At 43.5% G+C, this 20,760-nt stretch overlaps 1 protein-coding gene across 1 annotated transcript in view; it reads right to left on the reverse strand.

Moving 5' to 3' along the window:
* LOC139550908 (glypican-1-like) overlaps nt 1-16,416 on the reverse strand; it is a 111,856-nt gene extending 95,440 nt beyond the window's left edge. The window contains exons 1-2 of the mRNA XM_071362165.1: nt 16,135-16,416; nt 15,503-16,025 (exon numbers count right to left, since the gene is read on the reverse strand). Coding sequence (XP_071218266.1) covers nt 15,503-15,665 — 163 coding nt within the window. The 5' untranslated portion in view covers nt 15,666-16,025; nt 16,135-16,416. The remainder of the gene's footprint in view (nt 1-15,502; nt 16,026-16,134) is intronic.
* Nucleotides 16,417-20,760: the final 4,344 nt, after the last annotated feature.

Here is a 20,760-nt window from a genome sequence, read left to right on the forward strand (position 1 = left end):
TTTGCTGTCAGTACAGAGGAGATCCATCAAACATGACATCACCCACGTGAGGGGGCGGGCCAGGCTGGGTCACCTTAGCCAATGTCGCTGCAATGTTGCTGTTTGCGTGTTTGTGTGTGCGTACATGCATTTAAGCCAACCAAGTCAATCTTTTGTGGATCATGTCCTTGCTAGCAGTATTGTCAGTGGAACGTCTGAAGTGACAAGAAGCTACATTAATTTCCTCTGGCTGTATTACTTTTATATTCCCTTTCTTTTACTGCTCTGGCATGTGCTCCAATCCTCAAACTTTATTCACTTCTAAACCTGCCTGGAACCTTTACCTAGTTACTGCTTCCCCCACATCTCAACTTTATGGCAGCAAGTCTTTCCATGGAAAACGTCGGCCCTGAAGGTTGCCTAATCCTAACCCTAAAACTAACCCTAACTCCTAATCCTAAACCTAACCCCTAAACCTAATTCTAACTCTAATCCTAACCCCCGAAACCTAAAAAGCCTTTTTCCTTGTGGGGACCGGCGAAATGTCCCCACTTGTGTAAATTTTCTTTGTTTTATTATCCTTGTTAAACCAAACCACACACACACACACACACACACAAAGCCTTTGGCAGAGAGGAGCAGGGTTGACACAAGCCCTCTTGCTGTAATGAGGGGTTACAATTCTGCGTTTGACAGAACCCATTCCTCTGAAGACAAAAGCTGAGACACATTGCCACCCCCGCAGACACACACACATGCAGTCACAGTCACACACCCTGTCACAGTCACTGACACACATACAAACACGCTGACACCCAACCACAAACACGCACACACACACAAAGTGAGACATGCTGGGCAGCTCCTCTGAACTGCTGTGACCCTGCAGGGGGCTGTTCTGTGCTTTGTGTGTGTGTGTGTGTGTGTGTGTGTGTGTGTGTGTGTGTGTGTGTGTGTGTGTGTGTGTGTGTGTGTGTGTGTGTGTGTGTGTGTGTGTGTGTGTGTGTGTGTGTGTGTGTGTGTGTGTGTGTGTGTGTGTGTGTATCTGTATCTGCAGGGGGCATAACAGTATCGGTGAACTCCCCCTCTCACATATGAGGAGCAACAGGGGCCAATGAGATTGAAGGAAAAAAGAAGAGAAAAGAAATAGGGGAGAACAGTAGCAGACCTTGAGGCGTCCAGCTTTGTACAGGCCACTTGTCAGTTAACCTTTAACCTACCATTTCCACGGCCTGTGGAAATCGAATTAACATAATAACAAATCCCCAGCAAGCTCTGTCTGTTTAAGCTATAGATATCTGTTTTTTTTGCATGGGCTGCGTCTCAATCCACCGCATCCGCCGATATCATCCTTCCGCATCTGCGGTGAAAGGTGGCTAGAGCGGTGTTTTGTCAGACCATGAGATATCCCCAAAAATCGGTCTTCTCACAAAACATCTGTAGCGTCCTAACGGTTTGGCCTACACGATGGTGTTCGCCGTTTTGCTCTAGGATGCCCAAAAGCCTCAAAAGACTTGTCTTAAGGTCCCGGTTAAAGAAATGAATGGAAGTATATATGGAGATAGTTTAGTGCCTATGTAACGGATGTGAAATGGCTAGCTAGTTAGCGGGTACGCGCTAGTAGCGTTTCAATCAGTTACGTCACTTGCTCTGAAACCTAGAAGTAGTGTTGCACCTTGCTCTGCAAGGGCCGCGGCTTTTGTGGAGCGATGGGTAACGACGCTTCGTGGGTGTCAGTTGTTGATGTGTGCAGAGGGTCCCTGGTTCGCGCCCGTGTCGGGGCGAGGGGACGGTTTAAAGTTATACTGTTACACCTAATATAAGAGGATAAATACATGTCAAAGAATATATAAATAGTTTCCTGATCTTTCTCATACCTTGCCTTCGGAAAGTATTCAGACCCCTTGACTTTTTCTACATTGTTATGTTACAGCCTTATTCTAAATTGTTTCGTTTTTTTCTTAATAAATCTACACACAATACCCCATAATGACTTAGCAAAAACTTATTTTTAGACATTTTTGCTGTTTTATCTAAAATAAAAAACTTAAATATCAAGTATTCAGACCCATTACTCAGTACTTTGTTAATGCACCTTTGGCAGTGATTACAGCCTTGAGTCTTCTTGAGTATGATGCTACTAGCTTGGCTACACCTGTATTTGGGGAGTTTCTCCCATTCTTCTCTGCAGATCCTCTCAAGCTCTGTCAGGTTGGATGGGGAGCGTCACTGCACAGCTATTTTCAGGTCTCTCCAGAGATGTTCGATCGGGTTCAAGTCCGGGCTCTGGCTGGGCCACTCAAGGACATTGAGAGACTTGTCCCGAAGCCACTCCTACATTGACTTGGCTGTGTGCTTAGGGTCGTTGTCCTGTTGGAAGGTGAACCTTCGCCCCTGTCTGAGGTCCTGAGTGCTCTGAAGCAGATTTTCATCATTGATCTCTCTGTAAATTGCTCAGTTTATCTTTCCCACGATCCTGACTCATCCCCGGAGTCACTGCCGCTGAAAAACATCTACACAGCATGATGCTGCCCCCACCATGCTTTACCGTGAGGCTGCTGCCAGGTTTCCTCCAGCCGTGATGCTTGGCATTCAGGCCAACGAGTTCAATCTTGGTTTCAACAAACCAAATAATCTTGCTTCTCATGGTCTGAAAGTCCTTTAGGTGCCTTTTGGCAAACTTCAAGTGGGCTGTCATGTGCCTTTTACTAAGAAGTGGCTTCCGTCTGGCCACTCTACCATAAAGGCCTGATTGGTGGAGTGCTGCAGAGATAGTTGTCCTTTTGGAAGGTTCACCCATCTCCACAGAGGAACTCTGGAGCTCTGACAGAGTGACCATTGGGTTCTTGGTCACCTCCCTGACCAAGGCCCTTCTCCCCCGATTGCTCAGTTTGGCCGGGCGGCCAGCTCCAGGAAGAGTCTTGGTGGTTCCAAACTTCTTCCATTTAAGAATGATGGAGGCCATTGCGTTCTTGAGGATCTTCAATGCTGCATAAATGTTTTGGTACCCTTCCCCAGATCTGTGCCTCAACTAAATCTTGTCTCGGAGCTCTACGGACAATTCCTTCGACCTCCTGGCTTGGTTTTTGCTCTGACATGCACTGTCAACTGTGGGACCTTATATAGACAGGTGTGTGCCTTTCCAAATCAAGTCCAATCAATTGCATTTATCACAGGTGGACTTCAATCAAGTTGTAAATAAGGTATTTCTGTTTTCTGTTTTCTGTTTTCTGTTTTTTTATTTGTCATATGGGTTATTGTGTGTAGATTGATGAGGATTTTTTTATTTCATCCATTTTAGAATAAGGCTGTAACATAACAAAATGTGGAAAAGGGCAAGGGGTCTGAATACTTTCCGAATGCACTGTATCTCTCAGATATAGGACAGACACTTCAGAACAAACTTCCTTTTGATTCCTTTTTTTTGCCTATGTAGTGAATCCCTTATTCAATGTGTTTCTATTGGCTAATAACAGTCATGTCAAATTCAATGTTTAATCCAATATTTGTTTTATCTATTTTTTTGATACCTTAAGGGGTCTTAAAATTCCAAATCAACCAGCTAAATAATCCTTGGTATGACCAACTTAAAATAAGTTCACCAACTTATTAAATTAAATTGACCACCTCCATAACCTCTTTATTTTGTTAAAGAACCCCAGTGTAATGCCAAACAACATTTCTTCACCCCTCCTCTTCATCTATTCCCCCTATCCTCTCTCTTCGCCAATGTGGAACATAGAGCAGGACCAATCAAGGATCGTCCACCTCCTCTTCCTCTTCCATTCCCCCTTCTCTCTTCCTCCTGTCTTCTCTTCCCCAATATTCAGGTCATAGCCTGGCCAAGGTACAGGGCCAAGCAGAGCAGAGCTCCCCAACCTCCTGTGTTCCCCTCTGGAGAACATCAAACACACGGTGGTCTGTTTCATGCTCCCGGCACACCATCACGGCTTAATGCTTCAAGAGACTGACTACTGACTCCAGCATTTTAACAAGTCCTGCACGTCCACCAGACAGTCTCAACACACACACATAGACACACACCAGTACACAGCCAGCAGCACCAGACAGTCTCAACACACACACATAGACACACACCAATACACAGCCAGCAGCACCAGACAGTCTCAACACACACACATAGACACACACCAATACTCAGCCAGCAGCACCAGACAGTCTCAACACACACACATAGACACACACCAATACACAGCCAGCAGCATGCTGACTTTCAACTGCTGAGGATTTATTACGAGACAGACGAACATACGTACGCGCACACATGCTCAAACACCCATGTTCACACACATCAACGCCCAGCTCACAGACTTTCAACTGCTGAAGGATTTATTGTGAGACAGACAAACAGACAGACAGTGAGATAGCACAAGTCCTTTTATCTAACACACATCTATCTATCAGATGTCTATAGCCGAACACATTGCCATATGCTAACATTAACCTTCAAATGGTCCTCATTAATCCTTATCTTGAAGTCAAGTACACTTAGAAAAAAGGGTTCTTTGCAGAGGGATAGGGTTTTACTCTGTTTTTTATCTGAAGGACCATTTTTGGAAGACGAGGGTTCTTTGTAAGGTAAAGGGTTTTACCTTCAACCTTTAACATCCTAAGAACCCTTTTTGGAAGAAAGTGTTCTTTGATGATTCTTTGGAAAGCGTGAAGGGTTCTACATAGAACCCCTTCTGAGTCTGAATAAACTTTTTTATTGTAATGTACTTTCTGTGATTTTTCATTCTGTGAGAGTGGTAGTATAGTAGGGAGTATGATTGAACTACCGGTGTGTTATATGGTAGACAGCAAATTGGCCAGATTTACCCCGTGTTGAATTATCTGTGTAACATTTCTACTGTTGATTCAGGAGTTACATTAACTTAACAGTCAGTGGTATAAAACGTTAGCAGCCAGCCTAGTACTACACGACATGATGTATACAAAACGGGCCCCAGTGAACAGTGTTTTTCAGTCTGTGTGTGACGGCGGCAGGTAGCCTAGCGATGAAGAGTGTTGGGGCCAGTAACTGAAAGGTTGCTGGTTCAAATCCCAGACCTGACTAGGTGAAAAATCTGTCTGTGCCCTTGAGGAAGGCACTTAACCCTAGTCGCTCTGGATAAGAGTGTCTGCTAAATGATGCGAATGTAAAATGGACAGTTCCTAGGTTTATTGTACTTAGTAAATTATTGATCTGGACTTTACTGGCTTCATGGGGGAGTAACTTCAAATCAGATTGATCTTAAATTGGTCTGCAGTATTGAAAACATGTTATTATGGGATTATGCATTAACTTCTCCAGCTTTACATTCTAGTAATCAACCCTGTGTTGCTTTGTCGTGTAGAGAGCGGAGCTACATGTTTTCATTTCAATAGCTACAGGTTTGGGAAGATAAATATGTTTGTTTTTCTTCCTTACAGACACTTATACATACTTTTTTTTAAACAATACATAGTATTGTATTAACAAAACAGAAGCCCATAATTTCTCAATAAAAATGGAAAATGTTTTATATAGAGTTCTTATGTTTCAGTCCCCACTACAACAACGACATACTGAAATGCATGTATTTTTGAAACATTACATTGAAATACTGTAAATTCCCATGAATTCCTATGGAGGCTGTTCCTTATGGGGAGTAACATAATGGCGGACGGTGACATCTGAACAGCGCCCCCTTTCAGTCATCTTGTGAATACATATAGTAAATCATTTGTTCTATCTAGCACCAAAAGAGGTCCCCTACATGGTTCTACTTAGCACCTTTCTTTTCAAAGAGTCTAAGCAATCTTCACTCACAAAACAGAAGGGAGAGTCAGTTGAGGAAATCTTCTTTCAAAATACATTTTACAGTAGTTTAAAAGCTCTACAACATCCGTAGGCTACAATACTTAGTAGTATTTGCCTCATAGCATGTTGTAGTTGACTAGTTCTGAGTCGTCAGCTGGTCCTCATTGTTGCGCCAGTGTGCAGTGTTCCAAATGTCTGTATTTAACCTCTGGGCTGAGAGCAGTGTGTAAGGGCAGCAGACACACAGACACTATTAGCATATCATTAGCCCCCAGTCTAAGAGGTGAAATTGAGCTGCCCACTGGGAGTGTGTGTGTTGTTCCTTCATGCTTCACACCACAGACACACACACACAAGCTTGCGCAAGCGTGCACGCACATACACACGTCACGTGCATACACAAACACGCACAGACAGGCTGGTCACTAGAAATAGACGGCGATTTCGGACGTTTGAAAAGGTCCTAAGAACGTCAATATATGCCTTCGTAGTCGCTTACAAAAAAAAGGCCTTGCTTCGGGCACGAACTCATGAGGCACGGAACGAAGCGTGCTGCTTAGACCACTGCGCTACGGCAGTTCACAAAGCCATGAAAATATTATGAATACTGATGATACCAAACACGTCGTTTTTTATTATTTTGTTGTAGCCCTTTCCTGCAGTCGCATGACCAGAAGCGTGCATGGAATGTTTTTAATATTTTGTAATATAATTTTGTAATATTTTTCAGGATTTCATCATTAATAAACATGTATTTATTTTTTGACCTCCGAAAGTCCGGTGTTTTAATGTCAAACGGTTTTGTTATATTTCAGTCTTCTGTCATGTATAGAAAGTGTAATACTGGGATGCAAACTCAAAATATAATACCGTTCAACTCTATATCTGACATGGTACAGGTGTCTTCTTGTGATGAGGTTTATACTTTTGTTTGACCTTGTGTGACCCTAAATTTAGCCCACCGCAGTAAAAGGTTAAAGGGAAACTAGCTTTGTGTTTCCAATTACATCATCGGTGTGCATCTTGTGATTTTGACCAATTGTGAGTGGGCTTGCCTACTAATTGTCTACAAATTGGTTGATGATGTCATTGGAAACACTTATCTTTCTCTATCTCTTTTTACTACAAAACATAGAAACAAGCCATTTTTACATATGTTGATAGTCACACCTGCTCCCGCTCCCCCTCTCTGGCGCTCGAGGGCGCCAGGCTGCCCATCATTACGCACACCTGTCACCACCATTACGTGCATCAGCGCTCATTGGATTCACCTGGACTCCTTCAGGTTTTGATTGCCTTCCCTATATGTGTCTGTTCCTCTGTTTCATCCCCGTGTCAGTGTAATTGTCGTTTTGTTTCCCCTGTCCAGATGCTGTCCGTGTTCTGTTTCATGTTGGTTGTTTATTAAATGTTCACTCCCTGTACTTGCTTCTTGTCTCCCAGCGTATGTCCTTACATTGATGTTGGGCTGGTGCTGGAGATGATGAATATGAAGTTGAAAAATTCTGTTAAGCCTTCCCCAAACCATAGCTCTAACCATAACCACTCGGAATGAATACATAAACTTTTAACCTTTTTAAGTTGTTTCTGTTTTAACCCTGTAAACATGTGGAATTAACCCTGTAACTATGCAGAACTAATGCGTCAAAAATAGCTATTCTTCCATAATACGTTGAATTTCGAAGGGAAACTATGACATCTTGTTGCTCACAAAGGCATGCACACACACACGCCTCACACACACATACACACATGTATACACATACACACACACACACACACACACCTCTCCCAAGGCTACTGTCTCAGCTAGGGGGCGCTATCCTGAAAAGCTGACAATTGCATTTAGCCTTCCAAACACTTGTTTAGTGATAGTCAGGGCATAAGTGCTTGAAGAATGGCACAAAAACAACAAAGACAAGGTTACATCAAGTAACACCAGAGGTGACTAAGAGCTAAACAAAATCGACCAGACACCCAATGACAGCTTTGATGAATCAAGGTCTGAAATCTCATTAATTTCCGTCGATCAGTTTGATAAACGTCATAATGTCATCTTCTCAAAGACAAAACAATCGTTAAGCCATCATGAGGGTAATGAGAAAGAGGGACAGGGTGTGTGTGTGTGTGTGTGTGTGTGTGTGTGTGTGTGTGTGTGTGTGTGTGTGTGTGTGTGTGTGTGTGTGTGTGTGTGTGTGTGTGTGTGTGTGTGTGTGTGTGTGTGTGTGTGTGTGTGTGTGTGTGTGTGTGTGTGTGTGTGTGTGTGTGTGTGTGATGAGGAATGATCCACACAAAATCATTACCTCCACTCACAGTAAACACAGTGAACATCTGTGATGATAATCAGGCATGATAATGTGCACTTTACATTACATAAATCTTACACAGTAGGCTAGTAACACTAGAAATCCACACTAAAGTAGAATTTATTGATATGTAATTATTATTTACAGTATTACTACATGTGTATTTCAGTGTTTTTACTAGGTGCGTAATGGAAAGTGGACTCCTCAAGACATCTGCTAACCCACTGCTCATAACTATGCTGCCTATCCTGTCGTCTGACGATGCCTCTTCCAATCAAAACTGAGAAGGAGAGCGGCTGTGTCTCAATAGTATTAACTACCCTCCTTTCCTTGTGTCCTTTACTCCACAATCAATGATCTGACAACACCTGCCAGGTCTAAGCAACATGGTGGAAACCTATTCTAGTCCCTTCACCAACCAGAGATGAAGAATAAGGACAGGAGATTTCCCTGTTCCTACCCCATGACCTGACCAGAAAAAACTCCAGGTCCTAATGATGACAAACAAGAAACAGAAAAAGCAAAGGCGTCCATATTACAGTATTGAGACCCAGCCACCAGCTCCTATAACCAGACTCGGTCTCAACCTTTAAGTCTTTATTGAAGACTCATCTCTTCAGTAGGTCCTATGATTGAGTGTAGTCTGGCCCAGGAGTGTGAAGGTGAACGGAAAGGCACTGGAGCAATGAACCGCCCTTGCTGTCTCTGCCTGGCCGGTTCCCCTCTCTCCACTGGGATTCTCTGCCTCTAACCCTATTACAGGGCCTGAGTCACTGGCTTACTGGTGCTCTTTCATGCCGTCCCTAGGAGGGGTGCATCACTTGAGTGGGTTGAGTCACTGACGTGGTCTTCCTGTCTGGGTTGGCGCCCCCCCCCCCTTGGGTTGTGCCTTGGCGGAGATCTTTGTGGGCTATACTCAGCCTTGTCTCAGGATGGTAAATTGGTGGTTGAAGATGTCCCTCTAGTGGTGTGGGGGCTGTGCTTTGGCAAAGTGGGTGGGGTTATATCCTGCCTGTTTGACCCTGTCCGGGGGTATCATCGGATGGGGCAACAGTGTCTCCTGACCCCTCCTGTCTCAGCGTCCAGTATTTATGCTGCAGTAGTTTATGTGTCGGGGGGCTAGGGTCAGTCTGTTATATCTGGAGTATTTCTCCTGTCTTATCCGGTGTCCTGTGTGAATTTAAGTATGCTCTCTCTAATTCTCTCTTTCTCTCTTTCTTTCTTTCTTTCTTTCTTTCTTTCTTTCTTTCTTTCTTTCTTTCTTTCTTTCTCGCTCTCTCTCTCTCGGAGGACCTGAGCCCTAGGACCATGCCTCAGGACTACCTGGCATGATGACTCCTTGCTGTCCCCAGTCCACCTGGCCGTGCTGCTGCTCCAGTTTCAACTGTTCTGCCTGCGGCTATGGAACCCTGACCTGTTCACCGGACGAGCTACCTGTCCCAGACCTGCTGTTTTCAACTCTCTAGAGACAGCAGGAGCGGTAGAGATACTCTCAATGATCAGCTATGAAAAGCCAACTGACAATTACTCCTGAGGTGCTGACCTGTTGCACCCTCGACAACTACTGTGATTATTATTATTTGACCATGTTGGTCATTTATGAACATTTGAACATCTTGGCCATGTTCTGTTATAATCTCCACCCAGCACAGCCAGAAGAGGACTGGCCACCCCTCATAGCCTGGTTCCTCTCTAGGTTTCTTCCTAGCTTTTGGCCTTTCTAGGGAGTTTTTCCTAGCCACCGTGCTTCTACACCTGCATTGCTTGCTGTTTGGGGTTTTAGGCTGGGTTTCTGTACAGCACTTTGAGATATCAGCTGATGTAAGAAGGGCTATATAAATACATTTGATTTGATTTGAACCACTCCTTCTCCTCTCTCTCCCAGAGTGAATCACAATGATGGACTTGGTGTGCAACCTTGAGCCAGTCTCAGCCAATACATTAGTCTGATCAAGCCCACAGTCTTACTGTCCCTGCCTGGGAAGAAAGAATGGCCAAGATGCAACATTCAGGTGTCTCATAATTGGGAGACTACTTCACTGAGCTGTTTAATATGCCAGAGAAAGACATTATTTTTGTTAGCACAGAGGGCACTGATATAAACTATCTCTCTCATTCTCTCTCTCTCTCTCTCTCTGTCTTTCTCACTCTTACTCTTCTCTTTGTTTCTCTCTCACTCCCTTGCCCACTCTGTTGCAGTCTCTCTCCTTCTTTCTTTCCTCCTTTTCTCTTCCTTTCTTTCTCTCCCACAAGCTCGCTCTCTCTCATCTCATCTCTCTCTCTCTCTGACCTCAGACTAGAGTAAAGTCCACAGCACCAGAAATAAGAAATAAATCACGTTCTGTCAAGACAGATTTGTTCTCAACACCCTATGGACTAGACATTTCAAAGAAAAAGGGGTTGTCACTGGCGTTAAATCCGCCCATTGATTTACACGGTATGGTTAATCAACTTGATTAAGACTGTCCCATTAGCACAGCGACCTCCCGGCTTTATGATGTATGGCTGCTGACATATTCACCACATTACATCTCCCTCCACATGTCAACACAGCAACATTACAATCACTTCACGATCCCATTTTATCTATCACATCACATGACTCCTTTATGCAATCACATCACATGACTCCTGTAAGCAATCCCAATCACATAGTGGCTGCATTCCAAGCACTTAAAAGACACACCCTCTCCCCTCACGCCCTCAAATTAAGTGGACACTTCTGATGACGTATCATGACGTCTGACGAGTTGACACTTGCAGGGCAAGGGGCGAGGGAAGAATGAATTCATTTTAAAAATGGGCCGCTCTTGACCGGAAATGTGTCACTCGTTCATCCCACAGTCGTATTTTCAGTCATCGTGGAACTGTTGTGTGCCTTATATGCGCTACAGTCAATTATGTTTGCATTTCATATCTCGGCTAGAACACAACGCATCCGCAGACATTGAATGTTAGCCATCCTACTATAACAGGTCAATTGAAAATGACAATGTATAATTGTGACGTCAGGGAAAGTGAGCAATGTTAACGTTTCCAAAAGCTAACCAAACAAAAACATAATTACTTTTATGATACGTGTTTGAGCCGTCATGTGTATAAGTAGCACCATTTCTAACATATTTACATTTGTTTTTACTTACACTTGTATGTTGACTTCGCCATATTAATGTTGGTTTTAAGTTTTGCCGGACTTTTCTTAGCGGACGTACAATCGTCGTGAGTTGAATTATGGGGCGTTTTAGGCCCCGGAGTGAACAGAATTCGCAAACTCGCAAACTCGATCAAAAACAAGGGCTTAGGGGCTTATGTTGCCAACTTCCCTTGCTTGGCTAATCATTTGTCCAACGATAAAGATGGCCGCGGGGATTCCCCCAAGGGCATAAGACGAGGGTAAGTGGAGGAGGGTGTGTCTTTTATGAGTTTGAAACGCAGCCCCATAGTGATTAACTTAAGCATTAGGCTATGGATTGAGCATAGCGGTAAAGATATTTTCAGAAAGAGAAGTACTTGAAAATATATTAGCATTAGAAGAAAGTACCTAATATTACCTCTATAATGCTAATACTACTGTAAACTATGGGTATCGGTATATATGGAATACTGTATGTACCAATAGCCTACATTATACAACGGATGGATCTAATCCTGAATGCTGATTGGTTAAAAGCGCAAAAGTCTATTAAAGGTCTGTTCCACAAGTTACCACCGGCTAGATCTATGACGTTAAAATGCCTATTTACTCTGTTCCATCTGACTGCGCAATCCACTGTCTCATCAGCCTAGCCAGGCAATTTATCAACTTGATCTCCACTATAAAAAGCATCTAGACATTATCTCACATTTCTTTTAGACTAACATTAATGGTAAATTGTAATTATTTCACTACTATGGCCTATTTATTGCCTTACCTCCCTAATATTCTACATTTGCACACACTGTACATAGATTTCAGGAAACAGCAGAGGGAGTACCCCCCTATCCACATCGACGGGACAGTAGTGGAGAGGGTGGAAAGTTTTAAGTTCCTCGGCGTACACATCACGGACAAACTGAATTGGTCCACCCACACAGACAGCGTGGTGAAGAAGGCACAGCAGCGCCTCTTCAACCTCAGGAGGCTGAAGAAATTCGGCTTGTCACCAAAAGCACTCACAAACTTTTACAGATGCACAATCGAGAGCATCCTGTCGGGCTGTATCATCGCCTGGTACGTCAACTGCTCCGCCCACAACCGTAAGGCTCTCCAGGGGTAGTGAGGTCTGCACAACGCATCACCGGGGGCAAACTACCTGCACTCCAGGACACCTACACCACCCGATGTCACAGGAAGACCATAAAGATCATCAAGGACAACAACCACCCGAGCCACTGCCTGTTCACCCCGCTATCATCCAGAAGGCGAGGTCAGTACAGGTGCATCAAAGCAGGGACCGAGAGACTGAAAAACAGCTTCTATCTCAAGGCCATCAGACTGTTAAACAGCCATCACTAACATTGAGTGGCTGCTGCCAACATACTGACTCAACTCCAGCCACTTCAATAATGGAAAAATTGATGTAAAAAATGTATCACTAGCCACTTTAAACAATGCCACTTTATATAATGTTTACATACCCTACATTACTCATCTCATATGTATATACTGTACTCTATACCATCTACTGCATCTTGCCTATGCCGTTCTGTACCATCACTCATTCATATATTTTTATGTACATATTCTTCACACTTCCTTTACACTTGTGTGTATAAGGTAGTTGTTGTGAAATTGTTAGGTCAGATTACTCGTTGGTTATTACTGCATTGTCGGAACTAGAAGCACAAGCATTTTGCTACACTCGCATTAACATCTGCTAACCATGTGTATGTGACAAATAAAATTTGATTTGATTTGTCTATTGTGTTATTGACTGTACGTTTGTTTATGTGTAACTCTGTTGTTTTTGTCGCACTGCTTTGCTTTATCTTGGCCAGGTCGCAGTTGTAAATGAGAACTTGTTCTCAACTGGCCTACCTGGTTAAATAAGGTGAAATAGAATAAAATAAAATAAAATAAAATTTTCAACAGCGGAGATTTGTATAAACCTTACTGTCTATCTCTCCGACATTTGCAACTTTGTTTCAAAATTAAAATTCGATCTCCAGCTGTCCCATGAACGAGTCGGGACGAGACCGACAGGCAGGCAATGTTTCTCAGCTAGTCGAAATTATGAATCAGCTGGCATCATTTTTATGGATAAATACAAATAAATGTCAATTGAAAAAAGGTAAAATGAATCAAAGTGCAGCTAGTTTGCAGTCTTTCCACCTTCAGTTTGAAGTGATTGTTAGCTGTGCTGTTGGCTAGCTCCTCTGAACAACAGTGTCTTGACGAGAGAGCACATTTTCTATGCCAGGTGAAATCACACCTCATTAGCTCATTGTTATGGATGTATCCAAATAAATTTCACTAGAAAACAGCCTAAACAAAGGCAGCTACTTTGCTGTTATTCTGGCTGCACTTTTTGATGTGACTGTAAGTTAGCCGTAGTTGGCTAGCTTGCAAGCAAAGGATAAAAATGTTGCCAGCCAGTATGTCAATGGAACATTTAGAACGAACGACTGGGTCGCTTCCATAGATACAGAACAAAAAGACTGAACGACCGGGTCGCGTCTCTGGGAACCGAACCAATAGAACGAACAACCGGCAGCTTGGGTAGCAACCCTAGATTTGTGTCGGGACTATTTCTTGTGGAAGGATGAATTAGAATGAAGAAATTCATCAAAATAATGTTTTTAATGAAAATATGTCAATCATGATTTGAATATGTTGGTAACCCGTTGTAAAAAAGTGATAATGCCCTCGAAGCCGGTGTTTGGAGGATATATAGACACGGGTTATATAGACACCCGTGTTGTTAATTATCACTTAATTATTATTGCAAGTGTACTGCATTGTGGCACATTGTCTCTTGGATTTACAGTAGCCTACTGTATCTAAAGTAGGTTGAACAGTGTTGCATTAAAACACAGTTGACAGCAAAAAAACAAAAGTATTACTCCCAATGGTAGCTGACTTTAGCCTACTGTATATTATTTAGTGACTGCTTTCACAATGTGGCTCGAGTGTGGACTGCGGAGCCAGCACAGTGTGGTAACTAACCACCATGTCTACGTCCCAAATGGCACCCTATTCCATATAGAGTGCACTACAGGGCCCATAGGACTCTGGTCAAAAGTAGTGTACTATATAGGGAATAAGGTGCCATTTGTGACAGCCCATGCATGGTGAATTCCTGGGAAGGCACACATATAATCAGCTGTGCTGAATGCTGACTTGTGACTGTGTCTATGAAAAGAGCTAGCTCTGACATCACATAGTGCAATACACACACCACAGTCAGTGTGTGAGGTTAGTGTGTGTGTGTTGTCTCTGTGTGTGTATCATCATATTTGCGTGGTTATGCTTGTGGTCAAGTGATCGTCTGGCTAGCGGGAGTTTCCAGGGAAACACACGAGAGAGAGAGAGAGAGACAGAGACAGACAGAGAGAGAGAGAGACAGAGAGAGAGAGAGAGAGACAGAGAGAGAGAGAGAGAGAGAGAGAGAGAGAGAGAGAGAGAGAGAGAGAGAGAGAGAGAGAGAGAGAGAGAGAGAGAGAGAGAGAGAGACACAGAGAGAGAGACACAGAGAGAGAGATACAGAGAGAGACACAGAGAGAGAGACACAGAGAGAGAGAGACACAGAGAGAGAGAGACAGACAGAGAGACAGAGAGAGAGACACAGAGAGACAGAGAGAGAGACAGAGAGAGAGACAGAGAGAGAGAGATTTTTCCCTCAGCAAGATGAAGGATATTCATGATCAATACTGGCTAGATCAGAAGACGTACTGCTGACACCGATTGCAATAAGAAGTCAATGAGGGCTTCTTGACTTACTGTTTATATTCATCCAAGGTGTGGCTCAACTTGAAACTGAAATGTTCTGCTACACTGAAATATTTTCAGTGGGCTACAAAATGTAAAGGACAATATTTACTGTACATAGTTTTTAAATCTGTCGCATGTTTAACTTGTGCCACTGTCATATACGACAATTCATATCCTCGCAATAACACCACTGAACATAGCCAACCGTTTATAAGGGCGTGACAAGGAATGCTGAAGCACAATAACTATCAACTGAACCTGCAAACCTGAGTGAACCTAAGTAGCCTAGTCTATTTGCAGGGGATGGGAAGTTTGGGGGTCTGTTATTGGAGCATCATTTTTATCAGACAGGTAATTACTAATAGGTTAGCTATTTCTCAGAACGGTTAACAATCCATAGTTGCTGATGGTCAGGGGCGTTACAAGATTCATATATTTCGTACACAAATAAAGTAAATTCGGTGCGCAAAGCATCATTATAGTGACAGAGATCGACTAACCTACCTGATATTTCAGACTGGGGCACTCCTTTCAGACTAAAACCATTGCCGTTGTAGAACTGTCGGATATCCGAACAACTCTGAGCTTTTCCGCTCCCCGTATCCCCGAATCCCGGCACCGTCAGGGCGCAAAGCACCAGAGCTGTAACCACCGCGAAATCCATCATACAGTATTACAGCCACACGGCCAAGTGCAAATCCGAGAGAGGGGTGTAGTGTGATTGAGTTAAGTCCTAAACAACGGGAGACATCCACTCCCGCTGCCCGATAGCAGGCGTTCGTCAAAACTTCTCAGTTGCGTTGGGCTTCGCTATACTGTCGTGGTTGGTTCGCTGCGTCCAGTCTCAGCGCTGTGCTGCACGGAATGAGAGGGAGTGTGTGTGTGGAGGGGGAGAGCAGTCCCGTCTCTTCTCTGGGCAGCTTGCAGGCCTTTTTGGTCGCGGTGTAGATAAATCAACCACTGGAGCAATTTCACACAAATTATCTGCGCCTCCTCGTAGACAGTTCAGTTAACAATGTGCAGTCACCTGAGGAAAGGCAATAGAAACATGATTAGTAGCCAAAACATGAATTTACAAAATTCCAGAAAATCAACAGGTGACATGAATGGAAAATAACGTCTCTTTATGGTATTACCGGCGATGACAGCCCAACAGCGAGCTTTCAGCGGAGGAGCGACCGGTAAAACGGCAGTAAGGGAGACCGGCAAGTCTAGTTCAAGTTAATGATGCTCTCCCGGCGCTGCCACTCAGTCGAATGAGGAGAAGGAGGCGGAGAGTCAGAACGAAAGAGAGAGAGAGAGAGAGAAAGAAAGAGAGGGGGAGAGGGAGAGAAAGAGAAAGAGAGAGGCACCGACTGCAGGAGGACACCACGGAGCTTGTGACTGCAACGGAGCTTCCCCACAGGATGTTGCATCAAACCAACCGTTGATCGGGCCAATGAAACGGACTTCATTCCTCCGGTGGCGTGTGCCACAGACTTGCGAAACGGACTTGTTTTGGCGATGAGGAGGCTAAACCGTTCTGAGATCAGCAATAGCCCCTAATGATGGGTAGTTAGTTAGCTGTTCCTTGGGGCACCAGGCTATCCTTACTCACTTGTCTGGTCTAATTGGGTGCATTCCTAGATCAAGTTCGTTTTTAGGGATGTTTTACGCAATATAACGTCTTTTGAATGATTAAATGCAATAAAGAAAATACATTAGCTGAGGCTACATTGGACATGTGGACTTATCCATGCATGTGTAAAGTACACTCAAAAAAAGATGGGTTAAAAACAACCAAGTGCTGGGTAAATAGTGGACACGTTAGGTTCTTAGTCACTTAGTTGTGGATCATAGCTCAACAGCCCAAGGTCAGATCAGACGACTGGAAGTGTGGCTTAGTAGGGGCTATATTTCTTTTTGGCCAACCTTGAGAGTAAATGTCGGTTAATCTGTTCTGTTGCATTGTCAACACATGTTGAGCACTGACACTTCTGTAGCATAATGAGGTGTACACAAGTTGAGTTCCTCAAGTACCTACAGTATGTGTGTGCCAATGTTTGGATAGTTACCACTTTGATATGATATTTAAATAATAATGTTATTAATTGTATATTAAAATATGTCATGTACAAAAATATTTAAGGGAAATGTCAACTTGCAGTGTACAAACATGATGAAAAGTAATTACATTTACTCTCATGGGTGGCCCACAATACCTATTTGAAAGCGTTCAGCAGAGGAGCGTCCAGTGAAATTGCAGTAACGGAGATCGTCCAGTCTAGGTCACTTTAATGATGCTCTTCCGGCGCTGCTACAGTCAAATGAGGAGGAAGAGGTGGCGGAGAGTCAGAATGAGAGAGAGCGAGACAGAGGGGCCACAGCTCCTGAAAATAAACTATGGATTACATTAAAGATGCACTTTGCAGAAATCGCTCTGCCATTTCCTGGTTTCAAAAATTCTAATAGTTTGCCTTATTTCAGTTTATGTGACAAAACAAGCAGTCATTTTGTGGAGAATCATAGTACCATCTAAACTGCTGTGAAATATATTTTTCATAACCAAAAATAGTGTATATTCAGCTGTTTGAAGCTGGTGTACAAAACCGAAAGTAAAAGACACAAAAAGGAAACTTCAGAACAGGAAGCATAAAAATATCACACATAGAACAGATCTACCACTTCTTAGACTTGCTTTAAACGGGAATTAAATATCTATTACTCACCTTTCTATGTCAATTTGGTCAGGTCGCCCAAAAGGTTACATATTGTAGCTTTAAAAAATACCAATCTGCTGGGTCAACCCAGCATGAAAGTGTTTAAAAACCCAACTGATGGTTAAATGAACACATGTTTGTGTAACGGCTGTCGTCTTCCTCCTCGTCTGAGGAGGAGAAGTTTGAAGGATCAGAGGACCAATGCACAGCGTGGTAATTGTTCATCTTATTAAATAAATACAAAAAAACAACAAAGTGGAAACCGAAACAGTTCTATCTGGTGCAGACACACAAAGACTGAAGACAACCACCCACAAAACCCAACAGAAAACAGGCTACCTAAATATGGTTCCCAATCAGGGACAACGATTGACAGCTGCCTCTGATTGAGAACCATATCAGGCCAAACACAGAAAACCAACACAGAAATAGAAAACATAGATTACCCACCCAACTCACGCCCTGACCAACTAAAACAAAAGACAAAACAAAGAAACTAAGGTCAGAACGTGACAGTTTGAGTAATCCAAAGGCATGGCCTATTGGGGGCGTGGCTTTCAGATAGTTATTTTTTGTCTCACAAGTGAGAGTAAATGTCCTTCATGTTCATCATCTGTCCGTCCGTCCGTCCGTGTCTCTCTCTCTCTCTCTCTCTCTCTCTCTGTCTGTCTGTCTGTCTGTCTGTCTGTCTGTCTGTCTGTCTGTCTGTCTGTCTGTCTGTCTGTCTGTCTGTCTGTCTGTCTGTCTGTCTGTCTCTTTCTCCTACCATCTGTCTCTCTCTCTCTTCTTCTCATGCCCCTCTCTTGGCGGCGTATCCCTTTGTGTGGTTATGTAAGTGTGATGTCCGTGTATTTTTAAGGGCAGTACACGTGTGAGCGGGTGCGTCAGTGAGAAAGCGTCCCACTGGTTATCTCGCCAGCCGGCTGTGTAATCACACACTTCAGTTCTTTAGTCCTTCGTTCCTCTCACACCTTCCTCTCTAAAGCCGGTCTTACTCAACCACATCTCTTTCTCGGTTGTATCATTTTTAACTAACAGATCTAATGGGACTCAATGGCCAATGAAGCACAATGAAATACATCTCTACTGGCTTACTTGCACAAAACCATACTCTGAAGTGCACTGTATAATGATATAAATGTCTATCATTGAATTGGAACATTCTTTTCCTTGTTTGATCACAGAATTCTAAAAGGGGGATGTGTCATATAACTGTCCTAGTCTGAAAACTGGCCCTCGCTGAGAGAGAGAGAGGAAGGAGGGCTAGCTAGAGAGAGAGAGAGAGTAGAAGGAGGGCTAGATAGAGAGAGAGAGAGAGAGAGAGAGAGAGAGAGAGAGAGAGAGAGAGAGAGAGAGAGAGAGAGAGAGAGACGAGGGCTAGATAGAGAGAGAGAGAGGAAGGAGGGCTAGATAGAGAGAGAGGGGGGGGAGGGCTAGATAGAGAGAGAGGAAGGAGGGCTAGATAGAGAGAGAGAGAAAGGAGGGCTAGATAGAGAGAGAGAGAGAGAGAGAGAGAGGAAGGAAGGAGGGCTAGATAGAGAGAGAGGGAGAGAGGAAGGAGGGCTAGATAGAGAGAGAGAGAGAGTAGAAGGAGGGCAAGATATAGAGAGAGAGAGATAGAGAGAGAGAGAGAGAGAGAGAGAGAGAGAGAGAGAGAGAGAGAGAGAGAGAGAGAGAGAGAGAGAGAGAGAGAGAGAGAGAGAGAGAGAGAGAGAGAGAGGAAGGAGGGCTAGATAGAGAGAGAGAGGGGGGGGAGGGCTAGATAGAGAGAGAGGAAGGAGGGCTAGATAGAGAGAGAGAGGAAAGGAGGGCTAGAGAGAGAGAGAGAGAGAGAGAAGGAGGGCTAGAGAGAGAGAGAGAGAGAGAGAGAGAGAAAGGAGGGCTAGAGAGAGAGAGAGAGAGAAAGGAGGGCTAGAGAGAGAGAGAGAGAGAGAGAGAGAGAGAGAGAGAGAGAGAGAGAGAGAGAGAGAGAGAGAGAGAGAGAGAGAGAGAGAGAGAGAGAGAGAGAGAGAGAGAGAAATGAGGGCTAGATAGAGAGAGAGAGAGGAAGGAGGGCTAGATAGAGAGAGAAACAACCCATTGAAACCCTGCATGCAGAGTTCTGTAAGATTATCCTACATGTCCAGAGGAAAACTACAAACAATCCATGCAGGGCAGAATTAGGCCAATATCCACTAATAATAAAAACTAAAAAAAGAGCAATTAAGTTTTGGAAACATCTAAAATACAATCATATCACTACCAAGCCCTGCAATCCCAAGAGCTGAGCAAAGAAAAGAGTCCCCTCATCCAGCTGGTCCTGGGGCTGAGTTCACAAACCTGTTCTACTAACACACTGAAGCCTCAGGACCAGAACATCCAATCAATCAGGATAAACCAAATTACAACACAGTCAAAACAAAACTATATTGCTTATTGGGAAACACAAGCACAAACACAAAGCAAAATGCAGTGCTATCTGGCCCTAAATCGACAGTACACTGTGGCTAAATATTTGACCATGGTTACTGATCAAAACCTTAGAAAAACCTTGACAAAGTACAGGCTCAGTGAGCACAGCCTTGTCATTGAGAAGGGTAGACACAGGAACCACTGCACAACAGCAGAACCTGAGACGGAGCTGCATTTCCTAACAAAATGTCAAAAATATAAAACAATTAGAGTGTCATTTCCCCAACTTTGAAACCCTTATTCAAGGTTTCAAAGACCTCTCTGATGAGAGTAGGCTACCAGTCCTGTTGGGGGAGGACGCAGAGAGCTGTGGGTTGGTAGCGCACTACATTGCTGCCTGCCATAAGTTGAGGGACAGTGTCTGACAGACCAATCAACCTGCACATGTCCTCTACTGTATGTTTATTGTTATTGTTGAATGTATGGTTATTTTGACACTTGGTTATTGTTGTCCCGTTGACAATTTAGATTCTCATTTTTATTTTTATATTGTAAATATCCTAAATAAGCTTTGGCAATATGTACATTGTTACGTCATGCCAATAAAGCAAATTGAATTGAATTGAATTGAAATTGAATTGAGAGAGAGAGAGAGAGAGAGAGAGAGAGAGA

This window comes from Salvelinus alpinus, chromosome 23, assembly GCF_045679555.1.
Source record: "Salvelinus alpinus chromosome 23, SLU_Salpinus.1, whole genome shotgun sequence".
NCBI classification, from domain to species: domain Eukaryota; kingdom Metazoa; phylum Chordata; class Actinopteri; order Salmoniformes; family Salmonidae; genus Salvelinus; species Salvelinus alpinus.